This window comes from Lycium barbarum, chromosome 10 (genome assembly GCF_019175385.1).
Source record: "Lycium barbarum isolate Lr01 chromosome 10, ASM1917538v2, whole genome shotgun sequence".
NCBI lineage: Eukaryota > Viridiplantae > Streptophyta > Magnoliopsida > Solanales > Solanaceae > Lycium > Lycium barbarum.
The window spans coordinates 11362410-11376788 of record NC_083346.1 but is presented as its reverse complement, the minus strand read 5'-3'; the positions used below and the strand labels follow the sequence as shown (position 1 = coordinate 11376788).

The 14379-nt window shown below is 34.6% G+C and overlaps 1 protein-coding gene and 1 pseudogene across 1 annotated transcript; both read left to right on the top strand.

Moving 5' to 3' along the window:
• Nucleotides 1–672: 672 nt before the first annotated feature.
• LOC132615485 (beta-D-glucosyl crocetin beta-1,6-glucosyltransferase-like) lies at nucleotides 673–2289 on the top strand. Its single transcript, XM_060330089.1, has one exon. The coding sequence runs from the start codon at nucleotides 765–767 to the stop codon at nucleotides 2127–2129; it is 1365 nt and encodes a 454-aa protein (XP_060186072.1). The 5' UTR covers nucleotides 673–764; the 3' UTR covers nucleotides 2130–2289.
• A 3868-nt stretch (nucleotides 2290–6157) lies between these two features.
• LOC132615621 (beta-D-glucosyl crocetin beta-1,6-glucosyltransferase-like) lies at nucleotides 6158–7834 on the top strand (annotated as a pseudogene).
• The last annotated feature ends 6545 nt before the right edge of the window (nucleotides 7835–14379 follow it).

Here is a 14379-nt window from a genome sequence, read left to right as displayed (position 1 = left end):
TGCCCGACCCTTTTGTCTTTCTTAATCAAACATTTTCTTGACTTCTATATGCCCTGCGTAATCACTTACGACACATATAGCCGGATGCACAGTATTATAATGTAAGGAAAGAAGCATGAAACAGCATACATCGTAATAATCTATTTACATAATGTCTTTTTTTTTTTCACATGCATGAGTTAAATATATATACTTCATCTGTATCAATTTATGTGTCATAGTTTAAATGGACATGAATTTTAAGCAAAAAATGAAAACATACAAAAATATAAATCTACTCGGTTATAAAACATTAGAGTTCATTTCCCAAATATGGCTAAACTAATTAAACTTTACCTAGAAACGGTCACACAACCAGTCACTTTCCTAAAACTTGGCTGAATTTTCTAAAACTTAGTAAATCTTCTATTTTGAAATTTCCAACGAAGTCACACAACTAGTCACTTTGCATGAAACTTGGCTGAAAGTGTACATCGAAATATCCTAGAATAGTCAGCAACCTATAACTTTCACTTTTTTTAGCTTGGCACCCAAATTAATGAACAAACTTTCAGTCTCTAGAAGCTTATTAACTTATTCAGCAGTAATATAACAAACAGAATACTTTTCACTCTTCTTTTTTGTCCTCTATATCTCTTGTTTTTCAAATAAATAAGCCAGAGCCAATGCCACCAACTCCGCAAAGAGTCCATTTCTCATCCTTCTTCCACTCTATAGAAAAATAAGAATCAAGTATACCAACATTATCTTTCTAGATTTCGATCATGGGTGCAGAAGTAACCGAACGTAAAAATACTTTGAGGGTACTGATGTTTCCGTGGTTGGCTTATGGACACATCTCTCCGTTTCTCAATGTAGCCAAGAAACTTGTGGACAGAGGATTCTTGGTATACCTCTGTTCTACGGCCATCAATCTCAAATCTACCATCAAGAAAATCCCTGAAAAATATTCTGATTCGATTCAACTTGTCGAACTTCACTTACCTGAATTGCCTGAACTTCCTCCTCATTACCATACGACCAATGGTCTCCCACCCCATCTCAATCACACACTTCAAAAGGCCCTGAAAATGTCCAAACCAAACTTCACGAAAATCTTGCAAAATTTGAAACCTGATTTGGTAATTTATGACATATTGCAGCAATGGGCTGAGGGCGTGGCGAATGAACAAAATATTCCAGCAGTCAAGCTCTTAACTTCGGGTGCAGCTGTATTTTCTTATTTTTTTAACTTAGTAAAAAAACCAGGGATCGAATTCCCCTTCCCTGCTATTTATCTCAGGAAAAATGAGCTAGAAAAAATGAGTGAATTGTTTGCCCAATCTGCTAAAGATAAAGAACCTGATGATGTGGATCCTTTTGCTGATGGAAATATGCAAATCATGTTGATGAGTACCTCTAGAATTATAGAAGCCAAATACATAGATTATTTCAGTGAATTGAGCAATTGGAAAGTAGTTCCAGTTGGTCCACCTGTCCAAGATCCAATCGCTGATGACGCGGATGAAATGAAGCTCATTGATTGGCTAGGAAAAAAAGATGAGAATTCAACTGTTTTTGTCTCATTTGGAAGTGAGTATTTCTTGTCAAAAGAAGATAGGGAGGAAATAGCTTTTGGGTTAGAGCTTAGTAATGTTAATTTCATATGGGTTGCCAGATTTCCAAAGGGGGAAGAACAAAATCTTGAAGATGCTCTACCAAAAGGTTTTCTTGAAAGAATTGCAGATAGGGGAAGAGTTTTGGACAAATTTGCACCACAGCCAAGGATTCTAAATCATCCGAGTACGGGAGGATTTATAAGTCATTGTGGTTGGAATTCAGTAATGGAAAGTGTAGATTTTGGGGTTCCAATAATAGCTATGCCTATACATCTTGATCAGCCAATAAATGCTAGGTTGATAGTAGAATTGGGAGTTGCAGTGGAGATTGTTAGAGATGATTATGGCAAGATTCATAGAGAAGAAATTGCAGAAATGCTGAAAGAGGTCATAGCTGGTAAATCAGGGGAAAATTTGAGGGCCAAAGTGAGAGATATCAGCAAGAATTTAAAATCTATAAGGGATGAAGAGATGGATACTGCTGCTGAAGAGCTAATTCAACTTTGTAAGAATAGTCCTAAGTTGAAATAATGTCATATGTTGTAAGTCAATTAACAAATTATATTGTCTGTGAGGTGTTTCTAGTTGATCTTCAAAATATATTAAGGTTGAAATAATGAGAGAAAATAGAATGCAATCTAAATTTATCCTACTATTCACATTCTCAAATATGATTTTTTTTAGCTTTCGATATGACTTCTCAATTCCATATTATTTGTTTCTTGTAGCGGTTAATTATGTTCCTTCCATTCTTGAGCAGGGGAAAAATAGGTTAATTAGTGCAATGCTTTTAGTTATTGTTATAATATATTAAATAAACTTAATTATCATCGTAATATTCTGAATAAGCTAGTAGCCAAAAGCGATAATGCTAATCAGACTTTCCATAAATATTTTTAAAGGGATAATTATATTAATACAACTTTTAAAAAAAGTATTTAAAAATATTAAAATTTACTTTCAAAAAATTACATAAATACAATTTATTCTAATTTTTAACTTTTAATTTCATTGTGTACAACCTTATATATTATCCCTTAAATATCTCATGCCATTCCTAATTCCTATAAGGGATATCAAGTGTTCGAATTCAGCTAGCCTAACTCTCTTCTGACAAAAAGTTAATGAAGCCACTAGAAATGGAGTAGCAAAGCCATGCGGACAAGCACCTATTAATATTTAAGTTCAACTCCATACTTAAAAAGGAGAAATCAATGTTGAGAGAGTTTTTTCAGCAATGAAATTGATTAAGATGCACTGATGAAATCGAATAAATGAGGAGCTTTTGAGTAGTTGTTTGAAATCTTGTAAAGAAAAAAATATTTAGTCATTTCAAACAAATGAGAACTCATCGAAAAAAGTTGCAGTATTATACTTGAATTGTATTTTCTAAATTATGTTATTGTTACATTAATTTATTCAATTATTCGCTTCTTTAAAAACGTTGCTTATAAAAAATCTTACGTAAATCACCACACGTACCAATCACCATAAAAATTGGACGTGACATTAATTACGTACATTCAGTGTCACGCCCCGAACCATGGCCTGGACGTAACACGGCACTCGGTGCCTGACTGCATGTGACCGAGCGAACCACATGGCTTGCTGAATCATCATGATACATAACATATGCGGAATATAACGTGAATGCATGATGAGCCTTTATAAAACATGTTAAGTCATAATACTTAATAAAATACTTGTTTAAACATGAGTGAGCCAAAATGCCTATACGACTCCAAATGTCTGACATGATATAACTGACTTGTCTAGTCTATGAAACCTCTATCATGAGTCTGACTGAAAAACATACTTACTGGGACAAGGCCCCCAGCATACCTTTAGATGCATAATTAATCATAAAACAAAAGTTAACTAAACCCCGAATGAGATGGGGCTCACCAATAAGCTGATACGAATGTTGTCCTACTGAGCAGATGTGTCGTCCTGTATATCAATACCTGCATCGTGAAATGCAGGCCCCCGGGCAATAAAAAGGGGACTTCAGCACATTGAATGTACTGGTATGTAAAGCAACCGGAAGAAACAACATGGGACATGGAATAACATGATAAGAACTGAAACTGAAAACTTGGACATAAACATGAGCATGAGCATGAGCATGAGTACATATATATATATATATATATATATATATATATATATATATATATATATATATATATATATATATATATATATATAACATGAGTAAAACATGATAAGTGGGGAGAGCATTTCATAAACCGACAACATGATATCACCACGTGGATACGTGGAGTCTGGTACCTCGCCGGACCAGCAGAGCCCCTATACCTTGCCAGGGTATAAGGTAATAACGTACCTGATGGAACCATTCAGTGTGAAATTAAGGTATCGTCCTAACTGGGCGGAGCGATCCTTGTCCTATGGTGGCTACATAGTTTCAGGCTATCGGAGCCTTCTCGGTAATTCGTGCAACTCCCAAAAACATGAACATAATATAATTGGCTAAGAAGCCCATGATTTTCGTGAATTAACTTGTAATCATGATTCCACGAAATAACTTGTAACATGGTTTCGTTAATTAACTTGTACTTGTCTTGTAATCATGATTTCACGAAATAACTTGTAAACATGGTTTCATGAAATAATCTTGTAAAATAGTTTCATAAGATAACTTGTCATAATCTTGCAAACATGTTCTTGATTCATGAGTAATAAGAATATTTCGAAATCATATATATAATTGACTTGAAAACATGCTTGTAACTTGCTAGATAAAATCATAAAGTTTCATATGAACGTAATGAGAACACATGAGGAGGAATTCATGATTCATGGATTAAGCTGGGATTCCTAATATCAATAATGGAAGATTAGGAATACAATAACGAACATAGATACGAAATTCGTGTACATACATACATAATTACGGGCTACCAATATGTTGGATTTAATGCCCTAGGATTTGAACTTCATAGATTTTTACGAAACGGATCATGGGGAAGAACATAGAGATTCCCACATGTGGATGGAAGTTCTACATACCTTAACTTCCCGCTTTTGAGCGTATCACAATGTTCTTCAATCCCTTCAACTTCAATCTATAGCAATACAAGTCATAGGGATTCTATATTAGCAACAATATCCATGTTTTGTTCATCTAAGCATTTTATCAAACACTTAGTGGGCATGAAGCTCTATGACCCTCATTAATGGTGTTTTCTTCACCAAATCCCCATTCTTTTACTTCTAGCCAAATCTACAATCTCAATTCGGTGTAATTAACATCATTCTTCATCACACATATGAATCCAACAATCCCACATCAACAATCCAACAATCCTAGCATAGTTCATATAATTCTCTTCAACAACCCAATTATTATTCTCCCAAGAATTCATCAACACTTTAATCATCAGGAAACATCATAAAACTTACCTTAGTTATTGTAGGAATAAGCCTTGAGTTGAAATGCTTCACTTGAACAAAACCCTAGTTCCACCTTCCATGGAATTTCTTGACTTGAATGGATTTGATGTGTTTCTCACACTTAGTTTTGGTGGATTGATGAAGTGGATCTTTTGTTTCACTTGGATTCTTGCATATGAAGTGTTTGGATGGCTCTAGAGAACCCTTGAGTCGTGTAGGAGAAATGGGAATGAAAAAAAATGGGTTTGGGTCTCTTATTAACATCTTAAAATCTGACCCATCGGGCAATTCTACGCCCATTTTTACGTTCCGTATAATGGTTTTACGGACCGTATAACTCACCGTAAAACCATTCCAGTGATTTGGACATTCTGTGCTCATTTTACGGTGTGTTTTACGTCCCGTATAATGGTTTTACGGACCGTATAACTTACCGTAAAACCATTCCAGTGATTTGGACATTCTGTGCTCATTTTACGGTGGTCTGAGTCAATTTTACGGACCGTATAATTGTTTTACGGACCGTAAAATTGAACCGTAAAACTGACCAACGAAATATCATTCTCTGTGACCATTTGACGGATCGTATAAATATTTTACGGACCGTCAAAATGTTTTACGGACCGTCAAATGGTCCGTCAAAATTCTTCTGCTCGGACAGTCTGTCGTATAATGGGCATAAATCTTTGCACAGATGTCCGTTTGAGGCCCATAATATACCGTTGGAAAGCTATTTCAAAGGGCTACAACTTTCATCAAGAAAGTTTCCCCAAATTCCAAATTAATAATGGGGTTATGGTCGTTGGAAGTAAGGCCATCTATAAACTCACTTGCAAACATGCCCCGTAGAGTGGTTTTCAACTTTGTTTTGCCCAAAGACTCTTCTCAAGTTTTGATTGGGTTTCAAACACCATTTATACACTACTAAAATTGGGTTCATTATACCCCCATCTTATAATAAAAATCTTAACCCGAATGCACGAGGTGTTACATTCAGTCACACAACTAGTCATTTTGCATAACACATAGCTAAAAGTCTACATCGAAATATCCTAAGAAAGTCAGCAACCAATCACAAATTTCACATTTTTAGCCTGGCACTAAAATCACTGAACCATTTTTCAATCTCTAATAGTAGCTTATTAAAAAATTCGGCAAGAATATTAAAGAGTACTTTTCACACTCCTGTTTTCTCTCATCTCTCTAGTATTTCTAATACATAAGGCAGCCAATGCCACAAACTCCACAAAGAGCCCATTTCTCATTTTCTCATCCTTCTATCACTCTATAGAGAAACACGAAGTAAGTATAACAATAGTGTCTTTCAAGATTTTGATCATGGATACAGAAGTAACAGAAAGTCCTAGTACTTTGAGAGTACTAATGTTTCCATGGTTGGCATATGGACACATCAGTCCGTTTCTAAATGTAGCCAAGAAACTCGCGGACAGGGGATTCTTGATTCACCTTTGTTCTACGCCTATCAATCTCAAATCTACCATCAAGATTATCCCCGAAAAATACTCTGATTCGATTCAACTTGTCGAACTTCACTTACCTGAATTGCCTGAACTTCCTCCTCATTACCATAAAACCAATGGCCTCCCGCCCCATCTCAATCACACCCTTCAAAAGGCCCTGAAAATGTCAAAACCCAACTTGTCGAAAATCTTGCAAAATCTGAAACCTGATTTGGTAATTTATGACATAATGCAGCAATGGGCTGAACGCGTAGCAAACGAAGAGAACATTCCAGCAGTCAAGCTCGTAACTTCTGGTGCAGTTGTGGTTTCATATTTTTATAACTTAGTAAAGAAACCAGGGTTTAAATTTCCTTTCCCAGCTATTTATCTCAGGAAAATTGAGCAAGTAAAAATGGGCGAATTGTTGGCAAAATCTGCTAAAGAGAAAGAACCTGATGATGGCGATCGTTTAGCTGATGGAAATATGCAAATCATGCTGATGAGCACCTCTAGAACTATAGAGGCCAAATACATAGATTATTGCACTGAATTGATCAATTGGAAGGTTGTTCCTGTTGGTCCACCCGTCCAAGATCCCATAGCTGACGACGCAGATGATGTGGAGTTCATTCATTGGCTAGGAAAGAAAGATGACAATTCAACTATTTTTGTCTCCTTTGGAAGTGAGTATTTCTTGTCAAAAGAAGATATGGAAGAAATAGCTTTTGGGCTGGAGCTTAGTAATGTTAATTTCATATGGGTTGCGAGATTTCCAAAGGGGGAAGAACAAAATCTTGAAGATGCATTGCCGAAAGGTTTTCTTGAAAGAATTGGAGATAGGGGAAGAGTTTTGGACAAATTTGCACCACAACCAAGAATTCTAAATCATCCAAGTACTGGAGGATTTACAAGTCATTGTGTGTTGGAATTCGGTAATGGAAAGTGTAGATTTTGGGGTTCCAATTATAGCCATGCCTATACATCTTGATCAACCAATGAATGCTAGGTTGATAGTAGAATTGGGAGTATGCTAGGTTGATAGTAGAATTGGGAGTTGCAGTGGAGACTGTTAGAGACGATGATGGCAAAATTCAGAGAGGAGAAATTGTAGAGAATGTGAAAGGTGTCATAACAGGAAAAATGGGGGGAAATTTGAGGGCCAAAGTTAGAGATATCAGCAAGAACTTGAAATCTATAAGAGGTGAAGAGATGGATGCAGTTGCTCAAGAGCTGATTCATTTTTGCGAGAATAGCAATAAGTGCAAATGAGGTGATATGTTGTAATCCAATTAATAAAATTATGTTGTCTGTGAGGTGTTTTAGGCTGTTTTCAAAATATATAGAGGTTGATAATGAGAAAAATAAGATCCAACCTATAGATTAATCCTATTATTCATATTCTCAAATATGATCATTTTTAGCTTTTGATATGAATTATCAACTCCATATCATTTGTTTCTCGTAGCGGTAATCATATGTCTCTTCAGTTCTTGATTAGGGGGAAATGGGTTAATTTGTGCAATATTTTAAATTATTATTGTAATATCTTGAAAAAGTAATTATTGTCATAATATTCTGAATAAGCCGGTCAGGGATCCAGCTCCCAGGCATTGCTACAAGGAGCAAAAAAGGGTAACGGACTTGCTAGCTATGGAAGGAGAAAAGGAAAAAAGAAATTGAATCCGTTAGTCCAAAAAACAGTCAGGACATATAAACTAGGAACTATATTATTAAGCAAAGTATTACAGCCCGTTTGGTAAGCTTTGAGAAGTCAAAATTACTTCTTTGTTTTCTTAAAAGAAGCACTTTTAAAAAAAGTATTGTGCAAGATCCTACTGTTTCCCAGACCTTGTATTTTTGTTATAATGCATGTTAATTAATAGTAATATATTAGTACTATCTTAAAGAGAACTCTTCCAAGCAGCATGACGTATGCTCAGTCGAGATTGGAACATCGAAGAGGGTCTAAGTCATTTGAAGAAGACTATTCCACTTGTACAAGTAAGAGCAACAACATTTGTATGGCATGAAAAGTTGAAAACATTATAAAAGTTCATTCCATTGAGCAGGGGCGGACTCATGATTTTGAGTTCGGGGGTGCTGGATCCAGAAATTTTGAGTTCGGGGGTGCTCTATTAACTATTTATATCTGTTTCCTTTATATTTTCTATACAGTTATACACTCCGTAACTGAATTTAATGGGTGCCGGAGCACCCAAAAATTCTACATGGGTCCGCCCCTGCCATTGAGTGTAACGAAAGCCTCCTCGCTAGAACTTTCTATAATAATTTGAATATTCAACACGCAGGGGTGTTCAAAATCAAACCGATAACGTAATCCCAAAGTACGCTTACTGGTTTGTTTACATCGACTTATTGGATCAACGGTTGGGCAACGATTCGAAACTTTCATTTATCAAGCTTCCTTAATTATTTTCTCAGTTATGAACACCATTTATGTTATTGTTTGAAATTTTTAATTGAAGTCCCAGACCAAGTTCTTAAGACTTCGTTACATTTTATAACTTATAGTATGCTATAATATGAATTTATTTGTGATGGTATTATTAATATGACCGATAAATAGATAGATAACTGTTGGATAACCAATAAGTTGATATCGAACAAATCGATATCTTATCGGTTTGGTTGGAGGAATTATATATTGAAAAGCTGCATCATTACAACAACAACATCATACTCAGTGTAATCCCACAAATGGGTGTACAACCTATAAGCACCCTACGCACAACTATTCCAGAGGTTATAATCTAAAACATATACTTAAATCCTAAAGAGTTATGCCTTTATTATTATTACCTCTATTCCATTTATGTGTTGTTGTTTGATCGATGACATTAAATATTTTTTTTTAAAATCTTTTGATCTTTAAATAAAAATATATGCAATTAATGTATTAAAATAAATTTTAATTTTTGTGATCTTAAATATGTCATGTGAGATGTTGAAATTAAAAAACTACTAATATAAAAAGTTACAGTATTAATTTTTTTTTAAAATAAAAATAAAAATGAGAGATAAATTGAAAGTAGAGTATACACTATATTAACTACTTTTTGCAGGCAAATAAGTGGGGTGACGCTCGGTGTATCGGATCATGACGTAACAATTTTTTGTTCTATGCATTATTTTTCTTTATATGATTTAGCAGTGTCCTTTCTCATTTATATTTTGTAGGTAAATATGTTTCTTTTATCTCCCAAATTTCAGCTCATTTAGGTGCTTGTTGAACAACATATGGAGGTCTAGAGTTTTTTTTTTTCTTTCTAAAATGCAGTGTAACTATGATCTGGTGCACCTGTTCTGCGGTCACAAAATGAAGAGTTTTGCAATTAAATGGCCTGATTGTTGCCCCCAATTCGATTCACCCCAATTTTTACTCATTCTTTATCTGCCATACCATCCTTCTTCCCTTGTGTGCACAATCAAAACTCACTCACCATGGGCGGAGCCAGCCCTTCGGGTGGGGGTTCGGCCGAACCCAGTAGCTTTTGTCCGAATCATATATTTGTATTAAAAATTTTGTCAAATATGTACAAATTATTAATTAAGAACCCAGTAACTTTAAAGAATTAGAACCCCGAACCCACAAGCTTCAAATCCTGGCTCCGCCTCTGTCACTCACACACTACTTACACACTCTAACTTACAAAATGATGAGACCTCCAAAATTTATGTGTCATGTCAGCATCAGGTGTCCACACAGTAGGAACGAGTTGAGGTGTTTAGATGTGTATTTCTCAAAGTTGGAGTGTGTCTAGACACCTCAACTCGTCCCCTATGTCTTGTGGACACCTGACGCTAACGTGGCATATAAACTTTGAAAGTGTCGAGATAATCATTTTATAAGTTGGAGTATTCAACTGATACAGTGCTGCCATAACTTTGGGATGTTACTGCTGCTAATGCATTCCATAGCTTTGGAGGATCTGTTGGGTTGAACTACTAATCAATGTTTATGCCAGCAATTTGTTTGTTGCGTGCTTCACTGACTCTTTCTGACGCCTCTGCTAGAATTTTCAAGATGGTAATTCCCAGTCTAAAAATGTTTAGGCTTGTTAAGAGGAAGTGCACATGACACCTTAGGCGAAATCCATATAGAAATGGCAGAGGAAGTGAAGACTGAAGAGTTTTATAAGACATAATTTAGGTTTGCATGCTATGGGTTTGGACGTGTGGGCCTAGGGCCAAAGCGTAGGTCGTAAGCAAGGGTTGAATCCATCATAGGAAGTACGAATTCGACAAAATTCAGTAATTTTGGTTCAAATCCTATATATATATTAAGAAATCTACTGAATTTGTATATCATATCATTTGCAATGAATCTCTTGTGCACTCAGGTTCGTGCGTAATTGATTACGCCAATTACGCAGGGCAAATTGAAGTTGCAAAACTGATTTGATAACAAAGAAAAAAATTGTTGTACTTGTAGCCTTGTGTTGGAATATTGTTTATTCTTGTTGTAGGGTCTCTATTGGAGTGGTTATTGTTATTGACAGTCTCTTCAACTCAATACAAATGAATTCCATTCAATGAAAGGTTTTCCTTCGTATTTTTCAGAAAAAAATCATTTTGTAAGAGACACCCTTATTATGTGGCGGACAAAGCTTGTATGAAACTCCATTCATACTTGGTCAAGTAAATTTTTGGGCAATTTGCAGAATTGCCCTTCTTTTGGGGTGGTCTTTAAATGTTGCCCCTCATATTTGAAATCTTTAAATTTTGCCCTTCGGCTAAACCCCATGGGTTCCAGGTTCGAACCCCCACACAGTCAAAATTTTAAAAAATTATTCGCAAGGCAGAGTTTAAATTTCGCTATGCCCCCACCGGCATACACTTGTGAAGGAATTACAAAAGTTATGTCGGACCCGGCATACTTATGCCTTATGGGCAGACTTGGCATAGGCATAAGTATGCCGGGTCCGGCATAACTTTGGTAATTCCTTCACAAGTTTATGTCGGGTCCGGCATAAAAGTTTGCCCATTAAAAGTATGCCCCCACCGGCATAAACTTGTTAAGGAATTACCAAACTTATGTCGGAGCCGGCATACTTATGCCTTATGGCAGACTTGGTATAAGTATGTCGGGTTCGGCATAACTTTGGTAATTCCTTCACAAGTTTATGCCGGGTCCGACATAAAAGTTTGCCCATTAAAAGTATGCCCCTACTCGCATAAACTTGTTAAGGAATTACCAAAGTTATACCGGACCCGGCATACTTATGCCAAGTCTGCCCATAAGGCATGAGTATGCCGGGTCCGGCATAAATTTGGTAATTCCTTAATAAGTATATGCCGGGTCCGGCATACACTCGACCCAAACCTTGCTTTCCAATTTTTTTTTTTAATTTATGCTTGAGCGGGGGTTCGAACTCAGAACCTCATGATTTCTGCGTGAACGTTCAGAGTTGCAATGCGAAGGCCAAAAATTAAAGACCAGCAATATGAGGGGCATAATTTAAAGATCACAAATATGAGGGGCAAAATTTAAAGACCACCCCAAAAGAAGGGCAATCCGTGCAAAAAAATGTAAATTTTTGGGTCTCACTTTCACAAAAATGGGCCAACTCGGGCTTCTCTATTTCTCTCCTTTTCCAATTATTTTGGTTTGGTTGAGTTGCTTTTTCAAATTTTGCTACTTCTTTACCTTAACTAGTCTCACGATGCCCGTGCTAAGCCCGGGCCAACTCTAGATATAAAATGTAATATTTTAATTAAAGAAATATAATTTATGTTGGTAATAATTAAACTTCAAATAAGTATATTTTCAATATATAAATGCAAAACTTTCGTTTCACTCCTTTAATATCTTAACTTTCATTTTGATGAAATTATTACTTCAAATTAAATGCGGAGCCATAATTTGAAATATATGAGTTTCGAATCTTAATTTTTAAAGTTATTTAGTTCTAAATTAATAATTTATAGATGTTTAATGAACTTTTAAGATAAATACAGAATTTGAACCAAAGTGCTATCGAATCCGATCAAAAATCCATAGCTGACACTCTAATTCCAACCTACTTCAAACTCATTTGATGTTTAAAAGATTAATTTTAGTTAACCAAACAAGAGATTTTAAAGATAACCCGATCTGGATTGATAATATTATCTTCATTTTCAACATTATATGGCATCATTTAATAATTTTTAAAACTATCTGAAAATCAAGTTTGTACTAATCTTGGTAAACACATATGAGCTCATTAAAGTATAAAGTAAAAGAAATTGAGTACAAGAATTTTCATAAATTCTCAAATTTCATAATACAAATATAAAGTAAAATAAATGCTTACATGTAAAAAATCTATAATAAGCAATAAATGAAAAAGAAGAAAACAAAGAGCAACAAGAAGCTAGAATATCTAGCGAAGAAATGATTATTTTTAGGTTAATAGATAAGATTAATATAAGAAAATAACAGGGAAACTAAAGTGCAGCGGATGGGGCTATTCCTCCCTTAATCAGGGGTCTCGGGTTTGAGCCTGAGTATGAAAAAATGATAGGGAGCGCTTCCTCCAATTGAGCCCTAGGCGACGTGAATCTAGATTAGGCGAGCTCTAATGGGGGTACCGGATACCGGATAGAAAACTGGTAAATAAGACAGGATGTTCGATAGCTTTTAAAAAGTAAACCATAAGAACAAAAAATAAATTTGATTTTAAAAAATAAGATCAGGACCTAAAAGTAATTAATTGAAAAGTTTGACATTTTTTGGAAAAGTTTTGTGAGGACTACAAAAGCCCTTTTGTAATCCCTTATATATAATAATAATAATAATAATAATAATATGGAATCAGTATTTATAGTCTAATTCTTCCTATTTTTTACATTTTAACACTATAAAATTAATTCGTTCTCTTATGCTTCTCTAAGCATATCCATAGGTTTTCAAAGGCACTCAAATCCATCAAATACTCTCCAACCCCCAAAAAAAAAAAAAAAAAAAAAAAGGGAAGAGGAAAGAGCACCAATGTAATACTCCAGAATATGTATGAAAATTACTTTTCACTGGCGATGTTTTAAAAAATCGCGGGCTCGAATAAGACGTTTTATCTGAAGCGAGACGTAAGTCGCATAAATGTTAAATTTTGATATTTCATATATTAATAAAGAAATATAAAAATAACAAGAAAAAATACATTAAAATTGTAGAAAATTCAAGAAAATTATATAATCAGTAAAAGAAATATATGTAACTATAAACAAGCCAACATGTGCACAAATAGTACAAAAAAAGTTTCTTACTTGGAAATGTGAAAGATGTAAAGGTTCATTATACCTATAAAACAATTATGATGGAATATACTTTTGAAGAAACAGAGACTTTGATTCCTAATAATTAAAAAGAATAAAAATGACAATAATATTGATTTATTATTTGAGAATTAAAATTAGAAAAGAAATCACTAATATTCATTATCATACAATATTTTTTTTGGAGTAGAGTTTCTAGAATAATATCTAAACTAGGGTTATGCTAAAAAAAAATCAAAATAAAAAACTAACTTGAAAGGAATAATTTAAAGAAAGCAAAACAGGTTGGAAAAAATTATGTATAAATAAGGAAACCAAAAGCATGGAAGCGACCAAGATGGACAATAACATACCCAAAAGTGGGGTCTGAAATAATAAAATGTATGCAGATTTTACCTTTGTCTTTATGGAATAGGGAGGCTCAAGGCTGTTTTCGATAGACTCTTGGCTAAGTGAACAAGAAGGACAAAACTCTTATTTTGTAAGTAGCACTTTATTTGTTACCTGTAAAGGAAATAGATTATGAATTTTAGGATAAATAATTTGAAATGACTTTTGACTTTTTGATTTTTTTGGTTTGAAAATTTACTATGAATTAACTTTTGAGTATTTAAAAAGGTATT